The following is a 17,037-nucleotide window of genomic DNA, read 5'->3' on the forward strand; positions in this document are numbered from 1 at the left end:
CCAGGCCCTCAGTCAGTCTTCCCAAGTAGCATCTCTTACAACCTGGCTTTTGTCAAGCGTGGGCAGCACAGACTGACACTACAGCTCTGAGAACATCAAGAGCAATCCTTTTATAAGCATCAAGGCAGCTGAGCAGCACAGAAAGCCTCTTTATCTCTGCAAAGAGGTGGACCAAAGGTAGGGTCAAGGCCAGGACATAGGTCTCACTCAGGAGACTAAACTGAGTCTGTTTCAGCCGACAAACAGGCCATCGAGGCCCCAAAGTTCTTGTCTATGACACGCAGACACAGTCATTTCAGCCTGGATATCTTCCAAAGCAGATGTATAGGCACTGGCCTCAGTCACAGAGGAATCTCGATTAAGCACCCACAAGGGGCTTGACTCTTAAGTCACACAACCTTTTGGTGCCCCCTCCAAGGAAAAGAGTGGTCAAATGTCCCCCAAATGAGTCAGTTCTTTTATCAGGCTCTTAACTGTAAGTCAATTAAATGTTAGGGAATGCCTACCAAAAATGATGACTTTGGTTTTGGAACTATCAATCTTTTTTTTTGACAGTAATTAACATAATTATGCCAGTTGTCTGTTAAGCCATCTCCCAGTTCACAATAATAAAATTATGTCATCAGGTAGCTCATCTAAAAGACAGCGTACAGTAATGTGCAAGGCACTCTGGGAAATGTAAAAACAAAAAAGATGTGTCTTTCAAAAGCACATGATCTAGTAAGGGGCCAGAGAGAGCACTAGAGAAAGAAATTCGTATTCTCATGTTCATCTTTGCAGCACCTGGTGAGGTATCTGGTAGAGAATCGCATTCAATAAATATCTGTCTCAATACATTTGCTATTTACCTTTAAGATTTTTACTTGTATACAATTTTACTTGTATACAAACACCAAACAGTCAAATACCTAGTCAAATATAATGTAGTCAAATAATACTTCTGGGTATCATTTAATGCGCTTACAAAGAAGGATTTACAAAAAATCTTACACCATTGTGAAGTAAAAAGAAATCATTTTAATACACATATTTTCACTCAGTTAATTCAACATGATTTCTACTAGGCATGCATACCCATTTAGCTTGATTTGCTTCATAGTTATTTATTTTTCAAAATGCAGCAACCCTCCCAATGAGATAGTTGAGTTGTACTCTTTATTCTTAAAGAGTACAATGTACCTTGTCCTCAAAGAGTTTTATCAACTTTAACATTTTCAAAGAGCCCTAGGAGGCTGCTCAATATGGTGGGTTTTCACTGAAACTTCTTATTTGGAAGACGGCAGAACAGACTAGGATCTTCCCAAGTCTACGGGTTGCTTGTATTCATGTCACAGCTCAGGTGGGTAAGAGGTAGAGACTGAATAATAAGTAGATCGCCTCCAAATGCAGCTGGGTGAGAAAGCTTCATTTTTAGAAAGGAAACCAAATCATGAAAACCTTCGTAATGGTGTGATTTGTTTCAGGGTTCTTTTGATACTTAAGAAGGGAATTAATCCTGGTGCACACTACTCTTCTTTACAGCCTTCTAGAGTTTTCTTCTCCAGCCATCGTTCTTTAGCCAGGTGATTTTGTACTTGCTACAGAAATGAAAGCATGAAGACTCTGTCTACTTTCATAATCAGAGGTGGTGATAGCCTTTTCATTTCCTGCCAAATGGATCCGACCACACTTTTAACCCTATAGAAAGAAACACGAATAAAAACAGGATTCGTTTTTAAATTTCCTACCACTTCCCTCAACCCCAAACAACTAAGATGACATCAGAATGAAGTTGTGCAATTTCCACGTAGTTGGAGTTAGTGCGGGCAAGTTGCCGGAACCCCGGAACAGGACGGCTGGGAAGCCGTGGCAGCTGACAAGAGACTTTTAAATGGCTCAGAAATTGCCCCACATCAGGGAGATATGTATCTGGCCTAGTTAAAAAATAAATGAATAAAAAAAAGACCGCTGCCACAGATTACAAGAGTTTTGGCTAATAAGCTAGAAACCTCTCATTCTCAGCCAACTTGGATCGTCTCAAAGTAACTAACCATTCAGCCATACAGGGAACTTGTGAGCTTCTGTATAAAGCAGAATCCCGCATCGATTAAAATAGCTCATAAGTAAACAGTATTTTCCCATGACGGTGGTGTTTAAATAGGTGCTTGGTAAATATGTCTGCAAAACATCTACTTATGCTTGGTAGTTAATTGCACACTTGCTACACACTTATGCCCACTTATCAAATGCAGAAGAGAAACGTGCAAACTTGCAAAACCTCTTCTGGAGTAACATATTAAGAGGAAGTCTTGGGGTGGCAACCTCTAAAACGGCAACTGCTGGGAAATAACGGCACAGTTACAATCCAGCCTCGAAGCAAAGATTTCTCCTGCTGCAAAGCACCACTCCCAACGACAACACACTAGTACACGTGAGACTTTGTTGTGATTTTTACGTTTACCTGGTGGCTGCACATCTTCTTGGACAATACCAGCTCGATTTATGGTTTGTTCCTTCTCTGAGAAACACAACAGAAAAATTACTCATTAGAGAGGGGGCTGTGGGGCAGGGCAGTGGAAATCTTTTTATCTACGTGGAACAATGACACGGGACAATCAGGAAACAATATATCTGAGTGCTATTAAATTCAGAGCTGCCATTGCCCAAAGCTTTTACGTTACAGAAGTTAGATCCTATCAAGCAAAAAGACTGGATATTTTCAGTGAAAGAAAGAAAGCCGTACTTCAGAAGAAAAGCTTCTAATGAACATCTTTTCCCAGTGATCTCAGCAGTTTGGAAAGGCAACAAAAACAACAGCAAAAGAACAATTTTGAAAGAACTGGTGGGTGTGATATGAGGAGAGCAAGGCTGCTGAACTGCAGGAACAAGTACAATTCAGGAGAAAATGATGCAGTTTAGGTGTCTAAAATGTACTCCACTGAGGGCCTAGACCCAGAGCTAAATATGCTATGTTTTTCCTAGGAAATAGAGCAGAAAATTAATCTTTGGGTGGGTGGCTTTGGTTTGGATAATTGAAGCTTCCCTAATTGACTGCAGGTGCTACGCCAATTAGTAAGCACGTTTTAGCGTCAGCAGCTTAGCCAGTCTCTTTGGAGATGTCCCACAGGCGAAGGCCAAGAGAAACTGGGCATTTTATGTCTGTGGGCTTCAAGCCCTCACACATCTTTCTAAGTGGTGTCGAATAAACCTAAGGCCTGTGAAAACAAAGACTTATTATTTTAAGTATCTTGAAAAACAAATGGTGGCTTTTCAGCAGAAAGACTTGCAGCCAAAGGATGTTTACTACTATATTATAGTAATTAAGTGTTGTAATCAAACCTTTCTTTTAATCAGGCTGACGGTGTTTCTTTAAATCCACGTTTAGCTCTTATTTAATACTAGGCAGTTTTCTTTATTCTCATAAAGATACACAAGCATAAAGGTATAGGAAACAGGGCTTTTCCAAATCAAATATTCACTGAACTTGCTTCTCCGGTGATGTGACGGAAAGTCAATCCTAAGTGACCTGTCTGAGAGTTTTATCAATGCTAAGTTTTGCTTTGGCAAATAATACACCGGGCAGCAGGGATTATCTGAATCTTGACATCCAATTCTAAGCAAGACAGAGGAGACACAGCATGAGGAAGCTGCTTATACAGAAGGGTCTGGTGGCTCCACTGGGCCTCTCTGAAAAGTAGCAGGTAAACAACAACCAAGACCCTGTGGACCAAGAGATGCCAAAAGAGTGGGTGACAATGGGACCTCTGAGGCGTCAGACTTCCTAAAATAACACAAAAGGCAATCTCATTTCCTAAGAAGTTAAATTCCTGTAGGAGTGAGCCCTACCATGCTGTCACCATGTAAGTCTCCAAGTACGGATCTGTCTCAAACATGCTCTTAGAAAATGCCAACTAGCAAAAGACTACACTGTCATCGATCGTGCCAGGAACAAAAACAGATATCATTTTTCACAGCTAAAAGGTCCGTTCTCCAGTATCATGGAAGAAGGAAGAGATGAATTTTTAATACATGCTTGATTGCCAGAAAGCATTCTAGATGTCCAGGTTTGAGAGAATCAGACAACCTGGTGAACGGAACACATTCTCCAAGAGGCAGGTCCTGCAAAGCCAAAGAAGCTGGCAGGCTGCCAAGCATCAGAGGAAGTTGACTTCTGGTGGCAAAGGAATGCCTAATTTGTGTTCTCACCTCTTACAATGAAATGGAGAAACAAGTGAAGAGAAAAGAATCCCTGTCTTCACACTTCCTTGCTAATTGCTAATGAGGTTGGAGAGAGGCTGAGGATTTATTTTAAATAGACCATAATCTCTTTATAATCCTTGTCCTTATGCAACCCCCTCTTTTTTGGCTTGGATGGGCAATTTAAACCCATTTGCAGAAGGAGTTCCTACCAAGTGATAACCGGTATTAGCGTCCTATCTACATCCCCTGGTTCTTTAATCCATTAATGTTTTATAAATACTCTAAGGCCAAAGCAGTCTTATATAAATTCATGATATGACACAAAGACACTTTATTTGTGAATGCGAGATACGCTAAAGGGAAAACAAACTGGTCCCTTGGGACTTAGCGAGCACATCTTGATGAGGTTGACAGTAGGTTTCTGTTTTGCTATCATTAGAGAAACAGCAAATGTCTCTCAACCTCTGGAAAAAAGGGCAACACAGAAGTCAGGGGTTTAACTATGTGGGCAAATCAGGATAAGCTAATTACTGACCTTTTAGTAGTGAGCATGCTTCTATCAGGAGTGAAATGACAGAAACGCAAATATGCAGCATGGGGCCTGGAGCTTTGCGATGCCCGTTAGAAGTTCCCTCTCCAGTGTCTCAGCAAGCCCGACTCTGCCCCCTGGTGCTAAGGCAGTGAGCTGATTTGCAGTTTTTTTTTGTTTTTTGTTTTTTTTTTTAACATCTTTATTGGAGTATAATTGCTTCACAATGGTATGTTAGTTTCAGCTTCACAACAAAATGAATCAGTTATATATATACATATATTCCCATATCTCTTCCCGCTTGCGTCTCCCTCCCTCCCACCCTCCCTATCCCACCCCTCCAGGCGGTCACAAAGCACCGAGCTGATCTCCCTGTGCTATGCGGCTGCTTCCCACCAGCCATCTACCCCACGTTTGGTAGTGTATATATGGCCATGCCTCTTGTCTGTCATACAGAGTGAAGTAAGTCAGAAGGAGAGAGACAAATACCGTATGCTGACACATATATATGGAATTTAAGAAAAAAAAAATGTCATGAAAAACCTAGGGGTGAAACAGGAATAAAGACACAGACTTACTAGAGAGTGGACTTGGGGCTATGGGGAGGGGGAAGGGTAAACGGTGACAAAGTGATTTGCAGTTTTAATTGAGGATCCTTAGCTCTACTCAAAGGGCCAAGGCAGATTATTTAAAACTTAGTAATACATGCAGACGGGCTCATTTTTGTATGGTAGCAAAAGAAGCTACCTCGTAATGTTTAAGTCTTTGAACAGGAAACCTATCCTTATATTAAATGTCCATACTGTGAAATCTGTGTGACTTGCTACTTTATTTAACATTCACAGCAAATTGATACAGCGTGCTCTAACTGCCAGCCCCCTCAGTGGTCTTGTTACTGACTAGTTGAGGGTGCTCTTGGGGAGGACCAGCAGATAAAAACCTAAAAGCAGGTGCAGAATCTGACCTCGGAGTCGGGGGCCTACACAGTGAAACCATCACCTCGGGAACACCCCTCCATCTCCTCCTGCCAATGAACAGTTAAAATAAAAGCAACTCACCACCTGAGGTAATTGGACAAATGTCAACATTTGAATATGGACTGTATATTACATAATAACATTGTGTCAATATTAAATTTCCTGGATTGGATAATTGTGATTATGTAAGAGAATGTCCTTGTGCTCAGAAAATACATGCTGAAGTGTTTAGGCATCAAAGCTCACAAGGTCTTCAACTCACTCTCAAATGGTTCAGCAAAATAGTAGTAACGATTATATATGGGATGTAATTATATATGAACATATGCGTGTCCATATGTATGTATGTATAGACGTGTAACATATACATAGCGAGAGAAAGCAAATGTGGCAAAATGTTAACAACTGGTAAATCTAGGTGAAGGACATAAAAGGATTCATTGTACTATTCTTAGATCTTCTCTGTCGGCTTGGATTTTTTTTTTTTTTAACAACAAAAATACACAACTGCAAAACAAGTATAAGCAAGTCCAAGAGCACTGTGACTATTCCATGATGATTAATTGAAAGTCTCTTTTAAAAATAGCAAAAATAAAATAAAATAATACTTTTCTAATGCTCCCACTTTGCTGCAGTCTGACTTCGGGGTGATCCAGAACTAGACGTGTGTATTGGGGGTGAGTGTGAGCCAGCGGTTGGGGGGACCAAAGGGCCATCGGAAGCGTGGACTCCTTCCAATACCATGAACACTTTAGTTTCTCACCAGGGTGTGTGGTAGAATCCAGGCAGCTTCGTAAGGCCTGTTAGAAAATAAGACTTTAGTCTGCGCATTTCATTTGACTCTAAGGTGAAAAGAATAAAAAGCATATTCTGAGCACTTGCCATATAATCGGGAAAATGCCCTTCCAAGGTAAGAGGCATTTCTGAGTCAAGTGATTTCTCGCAGGCCTGCTCTGACTCTGTACCACACGCTTGGGGTTGGGGGCGGAAGGGGAACGGGAGGAGAAGTGAGGTATCACAGCCCTCCCACGTAACCTTTGGCTTTACTGGCAGACACTCTCCCCTGTCCTAAAAGCAGGTGAAACAGGGCATCATTAAGCAGCAGACAAGGCTGGGGAGTTAGGGTCTAGTGTCTATCCAGGAATAAATGTGCTAGGTGACCTTGGACAAGTCACCTAAATGAGGGGACTGAATGAACACAAGATTTCTGGCAAAACCCTTTGTGCTTCTGCACATCTAACTAAAGTTAAGCATGAACAGGATCACAGAAAATGATCTTATTCTGTCTCATTTCACAGGTCGCCCTGAAATGCTGTTATTTTTTAAAGCCACATTCAGGATCACTGTCTGGTTCCAGGATGCAGAGACAAAAGGCAGACCAGCCTTCAAGTTATAGCGCCTGAATGTGCGCTATACGTATAGCTTCAAGTATGCTTCCCTGAATGTGGGCTCTTCCCACGCATCATGCTGTGCCAATAGGCTGAAAGCTAATCAGCAACGTCTGGATTCCCTCCAGAAGCACAGCAGAACCATCCCCACACTTCTGGTGTGGGAATGACAACTGCCAATGCCAACTGCCATCTCCCCAGTGCTCATTTCACTACTCAGGTATCACGTGTGGAACTGACCTTGTATTCCCCCTAATACTCGGTGAAGTCTGGCTGAGTTAGTGAAAGAGCTAGAGATCACACTGAATGTCAAAATGAAATTCAACACAGCAGTCTGTGATAATGGCCTGTCTGCTTTTAAATCGTAGAAGATCTCCTTGGCTTTATTTTACCTAAGCAGCCTTGTGCCTCTTTTCTACTGCCTTGAGGCTTATTCCAGCAGGGGCCCTAGAGCCTACCTGTCCCCATACCCAGGCCGGCCAGCATCAGTCAGGCTGGCCCAGATGAAGGGTCAGCAGTGTCTCGACACTTGGGCCCTACATGGCCTGGGCTCCTTGCTAGCCTCTGGCTCCCCTTCTCAAGGACTGGGTGTCTGCCCGGCCTTTCCAAGGACTGTGGGCTTCTCCTCGGTCTGCCCAGAATTCTGGGGACCATAAATGTATGAAGGACGCTCAGAAGAGAAACAGCCAACAAGAGAGGCTAAGGAGTGGTTGAAAGGCAGGAGCAAAAGGGCAAAGCCAGGAGTACTGGCGGAGGGGCAGTCACGAAGCCCAGGGAAGAGAGTGTCTCAAGGACGGAGAGTCTGGCTGGGGCGTGTGCCTCTCACGCATAGTCACCTGACCTCCTGCGTCACAAAGAGAACAGAAGCCACAACAAACAGGAAGCATCCACAACCTCCCAACATCACAGCTACATCTAGAGGTATCCACACCTGCCTTTCTCCTCAGTTGCTGGAAGAGGTGTCCTGCCTTTGGTCCAAGTCTCCCTCCTCCATCTGATCTCAAGATCCCATGCCACCTCCCACTCTATGGACTGTCTTCTCTCTCCAGCAGTCTTCTTTGTCCAGAGGCTCTCTTGGCTCTCCCGCTGCTCCCAGCCAAAACGAAAACACAACAGCCCCCTCGACCAGCTGCAAAATAATTCGTCATTCTCCTCTCCATACAGACCAACATCTTTAAACAGTCAACCCAATATACTATTTACTCTTCAATCCACTGCTATCTGCTTTCTGCCATCAAACCATTGAAAGCACTTCTAACAAAACAACCAATGAGCTTTATCTTCTTTTTGCTAAATCCAATGGATATTTTCACTTTTTTTCTTTCTTACCATCTTCAAGCAGCCTAGCCCTGCTGACCACCCCCTTTTCATGAAGAGCTATCTTCTTGGGGCTTGAGACTGCAGCCTCTTCTGGTTTTAATCCTCGCGCTCTGGCCACTCCTTTGAGGACCCTTCCTCCTCTGACCACTTGCTCTTCAGACCGTCAAATGCTAGTGTTCACCTGCATTCTGCCCTGGACAGCTTGTCTTTTTCAATCTCTGAATGCTGCCTGGGAGCCCCACCTACTGCAATGACTCTGCTTCCCATCCAATGCCAGTGACGCGCCAGCTCCAGCTCCAGCTCAGATCCTGTGGTTCAGCTCCCATCGCCTACAGGAAATCTCCAGAAGCATATCCAGGTACCTGAAACTCAATACACCCCAAACCGAACTAGCATGTCCTCTCGTCCCCCAAACAGACTTCCTGTATTTCATAATGTCTAGCACCATATCTCCTCAGCTGCTGGACCCAGAACGCTGGGTGTCAATCCTTCCTCTGCCTCCCTCAGCCCTGAGCTAATCAGTCACAAATCCCTGTAGAGGATTTATTTCTTAAATCTGGCTCCGGAATTCAGTCCTTCTCCCCAGTCCCATAACCACCACCACTCTGGTTAAGGCTACAGTCACCTCTCCCTGGGGTCACAGGAAGCACAGCCTTCCCGTATCTGGCCGTCTTACCTCCAACCTTGACCCTCCCAGCCCCTCCGTCACACACAGTCAGAGACTCCTGGAAAGAGTGAATCTGATCACCTTGCACTCCAGATTCAAATTCTTCAATGCTTTTCCACCGGCTGGACTCTGAGGACAGCAGAGGGTTACTGAAGTATTTTGACTAAGCGAGTGAGAGGATCGAATTCAAAGAGCAAACAGCACAATAGACTTTCCGACAGCCACAATGGAAGACCTGGAGTTCTATACATTCTCTGACACACAAGAATGGATGTTCCCAGTTACAAATTCTCACCAAAGAAACACAAAGATGTATTTCAGAATGAAGAAAACTGAAACTAGAAAGGTGTGAGATGAAAGAAGGATCAGTGAGTAAAGAATGAGGGTAAAGAGAAACAATCAGTGACTGTATAAAACACGGATGGTACTAAGTCATCTGAGGAGTAATAAACACAAGGCAGGGCGGGTGGGGCGTCTGGGACCGGAGCTAAGGCATTCTAAGGTCTTTGTATATTTCATAGGAGGTAAAGATATTGACTAACTTTAAACTGTCACCACAAAAGAAAAAGAGAATGTAAAACTTTCAAACTAGTAGAGGGTAAGAGAATTAAATAAAGAAGCCTTGAAGGCAGAAAAGGAGAAAAAGGGAAGTAGAGAAACAGAAGAATAAATAGAAAACATAAGATAGGAAAAATAAAGTAAATATATCAGTAAACATAAGTGAAAATGATCTCAATCCAACAGTTTAAAAAGATTATCAGATTGGATTTTTTAAAAATCCCAGTTTAGGGCTTCCTTGGTGGCGCAGTGGTTAAGAATCCACCTGCCAATGCAGGGGACACGGGTTCGAGCCCTGGTCCGGGAAGATCCCACATGCCGCGGAGCAACTAAGCCCATGCGTCACAACTACTGAGCCTGAGCTCTAGAGCCCGCGAGCCACAACTACTGAGCCCACGTGCCACAACTACTGAAGGCCGTGTGCCTAGAGCCCATGCTCCACAACAAGAGAAGCCACCGCAATGAGAAGCCCGTGCACCACAATGGAGAGTAGCCCCCGCTTGCCGCAACTAGAGAAAGCCCGCGCCCAGCAACAAAGACCCAACACAGCCAAAATTAAATAAATAAAATAAATAAATTTATTTTAAAAAATCCCAGTTTAGGCTGGTTATAAGACTTAAGGACAAATAAAGGCTAAATATAAGAGGATATCTACATCTATATCTCTCTATATATACATATAGATATACACACACACCAGGAAAACACTAACCAAAAGAAAGCTGGTAACTATGATAATATCAGATAAAACAGAGTTCGGGAGAAATATTAGGGGTAAAGAGGACTCATATAATAATAATCGAGCCCCCCCAGAATATTCTAGATTGTGTGCACAGAATAATATGGCCTCAAGATATCTAAGTCAGAATTAAGAATGATCTGGAACCATCATATACAGAACTCTGTACTCCCAAACAAGAGAATATACATCATTCCCAGCAAACAGGGAACATTTGCAAAAACTGACTTGTACCAAGTCACAAAGCAAATCTTGACCTATCAAAAAATCAAAATCATATAGTCTGAAATCTTTGACTACAAATGCAAAGAAGGTAGATCAGCAGCAACACACTAACCAGAAAGACCACAGTGGCTGCTGGGTAAAGAATGGGTGGTCCTGGGGACCAGTGAAGCAGGGAGACCAGCTCAGAGTGCAGGGAGTGGGTGGGGGACTAGGTACGTGTGAGGCAGTGACATGAGAGAAGAGCTCTGACCGTCTTGTCCGGTCACATACATCTGGCACCTAACACAGTGCCAGACACACAGTAATTGCTAAAATCCAGGTTTAAAAAAATGAAAAGGAAGCTAACTAAATGCTAGCTGAATGTGCTGAAATGAACTGAAGCTCCGTCCTCACAGAGGGTTCCCATGACCCGGTCACGAATGCCTCACCTGGGTCGGTCCACCTGCTTAAATCTCCTTGTCTCACTTCCCTGCCCTTGTGATTCCTAATTTTTAAAATGTTTTTATGGGAAGCCTAGTGTAAAAATATACTATGTGTTTCTACACCTGTTATCTCATTTAATTCACCCCAAAACATGTAAATTCAGTCCTGCAAATTCCACTGTTACAGATGAGGAAACAGGCCAGGCTCCGAGAGGTTGAGTAACACACCTTAAGGTCCTCCTCTAGTAAGGGATTTACACCCTCATCTGACTTACTTCTCTCACCCTCTTAGAGAGGCAGTATGGTGCCCTGGTGTCACGATTAAGGGCACTGGTGCAAATCCCAGATCCAGGACTCATCGGTTGTGGGTCCTTGTACAAGTTAACTGTTCCATACCTCAGTCTGTCCACATATAAAATGGGGATGATGATCACACAGCAGCTACAATGAAGGGTTGTTATGAGCACCAAATGGATTGATATATAAGAAGTACTTAGAAGAGTGTCAGACATATAATAAGCTTTCAATAAATATTAGCTATTTAGTATCATTACCTGTTTAAGGAATCAATTATGACTCTCAGATAAGAGTGTTCAAATTAATTAAGACTGAACCAGAAAAGTGGGCAGGTGTTGACTGCCTTACAGTTAAAAATGCAGATATTGTAGCCACACGCACTAAATGTTCACTTTAAAGGCCTAATCCGTCTGTCTCAAGGCGACTCAGACAACCATAGACTCCGGACTACCCCTATAAGACTGTTGTTGGGAGACAGCGCAAACCCACACCCTGAGCATCTGACCCAGAGGAAGGTTTCTCAGCCTTGGCACCATTCGCATTTTGGGCCGAATAATTCTTTGTCAGGGGTGGCTGTCCTGTGCATGGCACAAAGTTTAGCAGCACCCCTGGCCTCTATGCACTAGATGTCAGTAGCACACACTAGCCCACCCTATGCCGTCCATTTTGTGACAAGCAAAAATGTCTCCAGATAGAACCAACTGTCCCTAGGGGGACAAAAACCATTCCCAGTTGAAAACCACCGCTCTAGTCTTCGTGACTGAAACTTCTCTAGTGGGATCCAAAGCAGACCCCCTTGTCCCAAGTTCAACTCTAGAGGCTGTCATCAAACAGCGTGGGGCAAGGATGCAGTAAGGACGGATAATGCAGATAGATTATACAGGGCTTCACACAGCCCCATGTTCACCCTCACGCATGGTGCATGGAGACAGGCTGGGAGGCAGAATGCAGAGGCCATTTCAATCTTGGCTGATGAAAAGAAGCCACAAGGAAATCTGTGTACTTAAAACGCTCTAACTCAGAAACCAAATGTTGTAGCATCTGTAATGGGCAGAGCATTTACATGGAGCTTTCGCCTTCAAATCGCCAAGCTTTCAGCCTTCGCTAATATTGTCAAGGGGCACAGTTAGCCCTCTTCCATCTTCAAGACGGTTCAGGTTTCCTGGAGAACAAAATGAGCCTCTAATGCCTAATATTTTCTCTCTGACAGATGGTTTCAGACATATCAAAGTGCTAATCCTTGCTGAGGTATAGGTCTCAAGGAAGGAGAGCTTGGCTTTTAGAATGATACGACTTGAATGATTAAGGAAGAAAATTACTCGCAGGATATTGACCATTGTCATGTGAGCAACAAGCTTAAAATGAAGACAGCAGAATCTGAAAAAATATTTGAGGAGAAAGGAGAGGAAAAACTCAAAAACCCAGGTTAACAGTTTAGGTTTGAAACATTTCCACTGAAAGACATCTTTGGGAGTGGAAATGAAGTGCAATAAAAACACCTTCAAGCTCAGGATAATTAGGGTCCATCTCCCTCCCCTCAACATCATCATTCCCAGCTTCAGTGTCTGGAAGGTCTGGAAACAGAGGTGGGAGTAGGAATACTTGTCTTGCCACTTACTAGCTGTGTGTTCTGGGGCATGTTGAACAACCTCGCTGAGCCTCAGTTTCCCCATCTGTAAAACAGATAATAATACCTACCTCAAAGTGAGGTTGTGTAAATTAAATGGTCCAATGTGTGCCTAATGAGATACATTAAAAGACTCCGGTGAATATGAACTACTTTTTAGTGTCGACCTACTATGTGCAGATTGCTTTCATTACCACCTTTGAGTCTCACCAAAGGCTACATGATTTTATTATACAAACAGATAACTACTAAAGGGGTTGCTGAGATTCTGAGAGATTGAGTCACTTGTCCACTGTCACAAAGCTGCACACAGCGAGATTCGAACCCGGGTCTCCCTGACCGGCGAACAAAGCTCTGACCATGGCCCCACGTGGGGAAGGGAGGGGAGTTACTGAGGCCAGGCCACCGCGTGGGATCAGAGGTCACTCTCAGTTACTGGGCCCAGGCCACCGCATGGGGCCAGAGGTCACTCACGGTATTCGTCCAGCCGCATTAGGGGCCGGAAGTAGATGGGGTAGAAGGCGGCGCCGATCAGGGAGATGAAGCCGCCGAAAATGAGCGCGGTGCGCAGGTTCGCGGTCATGGCTCCAGCCGGTGACCGCCCTGACCCGCCGAGCAGCCCTCACTCTCGGAATCCCGGATCCCGCCGGCGGTATCGTGACCCCGTTCGGAAAAGGAGGAGTTGCTTTCGCTTCCGGGCCTTGGGGGCGGGGCTAGGAGGCGGGCCGGGGCCGTGGCCGGGGGCGGGGTGGAGTTGGGGCAGGGGTGGGGCCAAGGGCGGGGTCTAGGATTGGGTGGAGCTAGGGAGGGGCGGGGTCAGGGACCCGGCGCACCGCCTCCCGGGCTCTCCCTGGCAGCTCGTAGCGCTGGGCGAGCGGGATACGCGGCTAGAGACTGGAGCTTTAATTGATTCCCTGTTCTGCCCCCGACCCCCCAGCCTGGTTTTTCTTTCAGCCGCTCCACCCACCTATCTTCTGACCTCGTTTACCACTCCCTCCTTTACAAACCACGTTTTTTCGTTCTTCCCCCATTGATTTGATTTTTGTGACTATACCAGGAGGTGGATGCTCTCTATGGCTCGTTGATTTAATCCTTGTATTTTTTACAGGTGAGGGAATCCTGGCTTGGCTGCGCGGATTTGGACAAGTCACTTGGCCTAAAGGGCGGTTTGAGGGGATTAGAGACAAAGGTGCAAATCGCCTGGCCCAGGATGGCCCGCAGGGGATTCAGAAATCGGAGCCACAGGGGCTTATGAACCACCTGGGAGGACGGTTTCAACATCCGAGCTACACCTCACTCTGATTTTCCATGCCCTCCTCTCTCGTTCTTCCCTTTGCTGGATGTCAGGGTTACGAATGAGGATGGGGAGTAGAGATCAGCACAGGGCGGGGAGCCAGCAGCCAGTCCCACTGATGGGACCTTGGGGCTCTGCCTTGTGGCCTGAGGTGGGAGCCACTGAGGACAGACATCTGCTTCCTCTTCCTGAGATTGCCATCCTCCCTGCTTCCAGGTGGGCTGTGCCGGCATACGACCCACCCAAGGGTACTGGGCAGCTGAGACTAAGATTCCTTGGGCCTTCATTCAGTCCTTTATTAAAAAGAATGATACCAGTGGCTGGGGGCTGCAGAGGAAAAAAGACCCCAGCACATCCTGACCCCAGCATCATTAGTTAGTCCAGAAAAGGTCTACAATCTTTCAGAAATGGCGTAGAGGACACAGGTTTCCTCTTTCTTTGTAGTTTTGTAGTTGAGTCAAGCCATTTACTTCCGTAGTTCCAGAAGCATATAAACCAGGTGTTTGATCTGTCGGCAGATTTAGGGACTGTCTGCTATGCCCCCAAACATCAGGCAAAGTGCTTTGGGGGCCACAAAGATGAATAAGACGTGACCCTTGTTCTCCAGGATCCTGCTATATGGATGAAGAGACAGGACATGTACATAAAAAGAGAACTAATGACCAGATGCCACCTGTTGCTGGTGAGTGATACGGTCCTGTGGGCTACCAAGTTCAGAGGAGGAAGACAGATGACTGTAGAGTGAGACAGCTGCTCCTCAGGCGCTTGCAGGAGCTTGTTAGGGGGAAGACAAAAGACTTCATAGCAAAGAGGGAAGCTGCAACGCATGCTTTATATCACGTGATATAAAAATCCCAGGTGTAGGGCACATTTGTTGTTTTAGCCACCCTGCATCCACTTCTCTTTCTGTTAATAGTACCCCAAATATCTTTTGGCAAACCACTCCTCTCCCGATTTGTGAGGTAAACTGGGGCTTCTCCCCCAACTTCAATCCTTACTCTTTCCCAGCTCTGAAGGTTAAGCATATAACCAGGCCTGACCAAGCTCCCTCACTCATGGGGATGATAGGCCCTGGACCCAGGCCTGATTGTCCAGTGTGGCTGCATCCAGATTGTCCAGCCTGGCCACATTACCCATGTTGAGCCAAACATAGTCTATCCCAGCTGCTGGGAGGCTGGATTTGAACTTGAAGGGATGAGACTCTGGAACTGCTGGGGACCATGGTTTAGAGACTGAGAATGAGGACATTATAGCAGAAGGAGAGCTGAGAGATGGAGAGAAATCAGATGCTGACACTACGTTTGAGCCCCTGAAGCCAACTGTGCCCCAAACTGGATTTCTCAGTAACATGAACCAGTAAAGTCTCCTCTTCACTGAAGCCAGTTTGAGTTGGGTTCCTTTTTTCTTTTTAATAGATCTTTATTGGAGTATAACTGCTTCACAATACCGTGTTAGTTTCTGTTGCACAACAAAGCGAATCAGCCATATGCATACACATGTCCCCATATCCCCTCCCTCTTGAGCCTCCCTCCCACCCTCCCTATCCCACCCCTCTAGGTCATCGCAAAGCACCGAGCTGATCTCCCTGTGCTATGCTTCTGCTCCCCACCAGCGAACTATTTTACATTCAGTAGTGTATATATGGCAATGCTACTCTCACTTCGCCCCAGCTTCGCCCTCCCACCCCATGTCAGCATGTCCATTCTCTATGTCTACCTCTTTATTCCTACCCTGCAACTAAGTTCATCAGTACCATTTTTTTTTTTAGATTCCATATATATGCATTAGCATATGGTATTTGTTTTTCTCTTTCTGACTTACTTCACTCTGTATGACAAACTCTAGGTCCATCCACTTCACTACAAATAACTCAGTTTTGTTTCTTTTTATGGCTGAGTAATGTTCCATTGTATATATGTGCCACATCTTCTTTATCCATTCATCTGTCGATGGACATTTAGGTTGGTTCCATGTCCTGGCTATTGTAAATAGTGCTGCAATGAACATTGTGGTGCATGACTCTTTTAAAACAGAAGGAGTTCCTGATGAAATCACCACAGGTGGGATTTCATTTGCTCAACATCTCCATGAGCTCCAAGTCAAGGATTACTCTGTGATTTAGATCAGGTCACCGAGAGCAAGAGACCTCACACCGTTGGCTGAGCCAGGACCAGGACTGAGCGCTCATGATTCCTAATAGAATATGCTCCTCCATGACATCCTACTGTCTTTGCGAGCAAGCTTGGCAGATGGCTGGCTGAGCCCTATCCTCAGAGCCTCTGAAAGCCAGTGTGGAGTGTGCCAGGGTGTCCTCATGAGGTACCAGCAGTGCTTCCAAGGCAGGGACAGGACCAATGTGGGACAGATGAGCCATCCCCTCTCCAAGGTGATGAGGGAAGTAACTGGTGGTTTCTCTGTCCTCTCATGCTGATCTAGAGGTTTTAGACTGGCCAGCAGCCAGCCTATAATCTATACAAATACACTAATCTACACAAACAATATAGTCCATCTATAGCTTATTAGCATCATTATACCATCACTTGCCTGCCACTGAGTCCTATTAAAACAAGTTCATCTCTTTGATCCCAATGTTCTTCCCCTTTCTAAGAATCCCACTGACCTATAGATTCAATCAGCAAATACTTATTGTGTGCAGGCAAAGCACCGTGCTTGTTGATCAGGAGCACAAGAAAGAAGCAACCAACATTTGCGTATTTGACAAAGGTTCACTGAGCCAGGCGCTCCTCAGGTGCTGGTGGACGCAGCGGTGAATTAAGAAGAGAGTCTGCTGTCCTCATGGTGGCTACAGTCTGGC

The 17,037-nt window shown here is 45.0% G+C and overlaps 1 protein-coding gene across 2 annotated transcripts; it reads right to left on the reverse strand.

The window, feature by feature from the left end:
- Positions 1-886: 886 nt before the first annotated feature.
- On the reverse strand, positions 887-13,614 carry SMIM20 (small integral membrane protein 20). Of its 2 annotated transcripts, XR_009519448.2 has the most exons (4): positions 13,403-13,614; positions 12,920-12,974; positions 2,441-2,497; positions 887-1,677 (listed from the first exon to the last, which is right to left on the reverse strand). XR_009519448.2 is itself a non-coding variant. In XM_060011776.1 (3 exons), exons 1-3 carry the CDS (start codon positions 13,509-13,511, stop codon positions 1,640-1,642), a joined length of 204 nt encoding a protein of 67 aa, XP_059867759.1. In that variant the 5' UTR covers positions 13,512-13,613; the 3' UTR covers positions 910-1,639. The 2 variants fall into 2 exon arrangements, 1 of the variants encoding a protein (XP_059867759.1); XM_060011776.1 differs by lacking the exon at positions 12,920-12,974 and having other exon boundaries at positions 910-1,677; positions 13,403-13,613.
- Between the last annotated feature and the right edge of the window lie 3,423 nt (positions 13,615-17,037).

The sequence above is a fragment of the Delphinus delphis genome, chromosome 5, assembly GCF_949987515.2.
Source record: "Delphinus delphis chromosome 5, mDelDel1.2, whole genome shotgun sequence".
Lineage (NCBI taxonomy): Eukaryota > Metazoa > Chordata > Mammalia > Artiodactyla > Delphinidae > Delphinus > Delphinus delphis.

Excerpts from the sequence above, each read along its gene's own strand:
- SMIM20 (XM_060011776.1), bottom strand. The coding sequence starts at position 13,511 with ATGACCGCGAACCTGCGCACCGCGCTCATTTTCGGCGGCTTCATCTCC. Across the intron at positions 2,498-13,402 it reads AATGCGGCTGGACGAATACC|AGAAGGAACAAACCATAAAT; the intron begins GTGAGTGACCTC and ends TGTGTTTCTCAG. Across the intron at positions 1,678-2,440 it reads AGAAGATGTGCAGCCACCAG|GGTTAAAAGTGTGGTCGGAT; the intron begins GTAAACGTAAAA and ends TTCTTTCTATAG.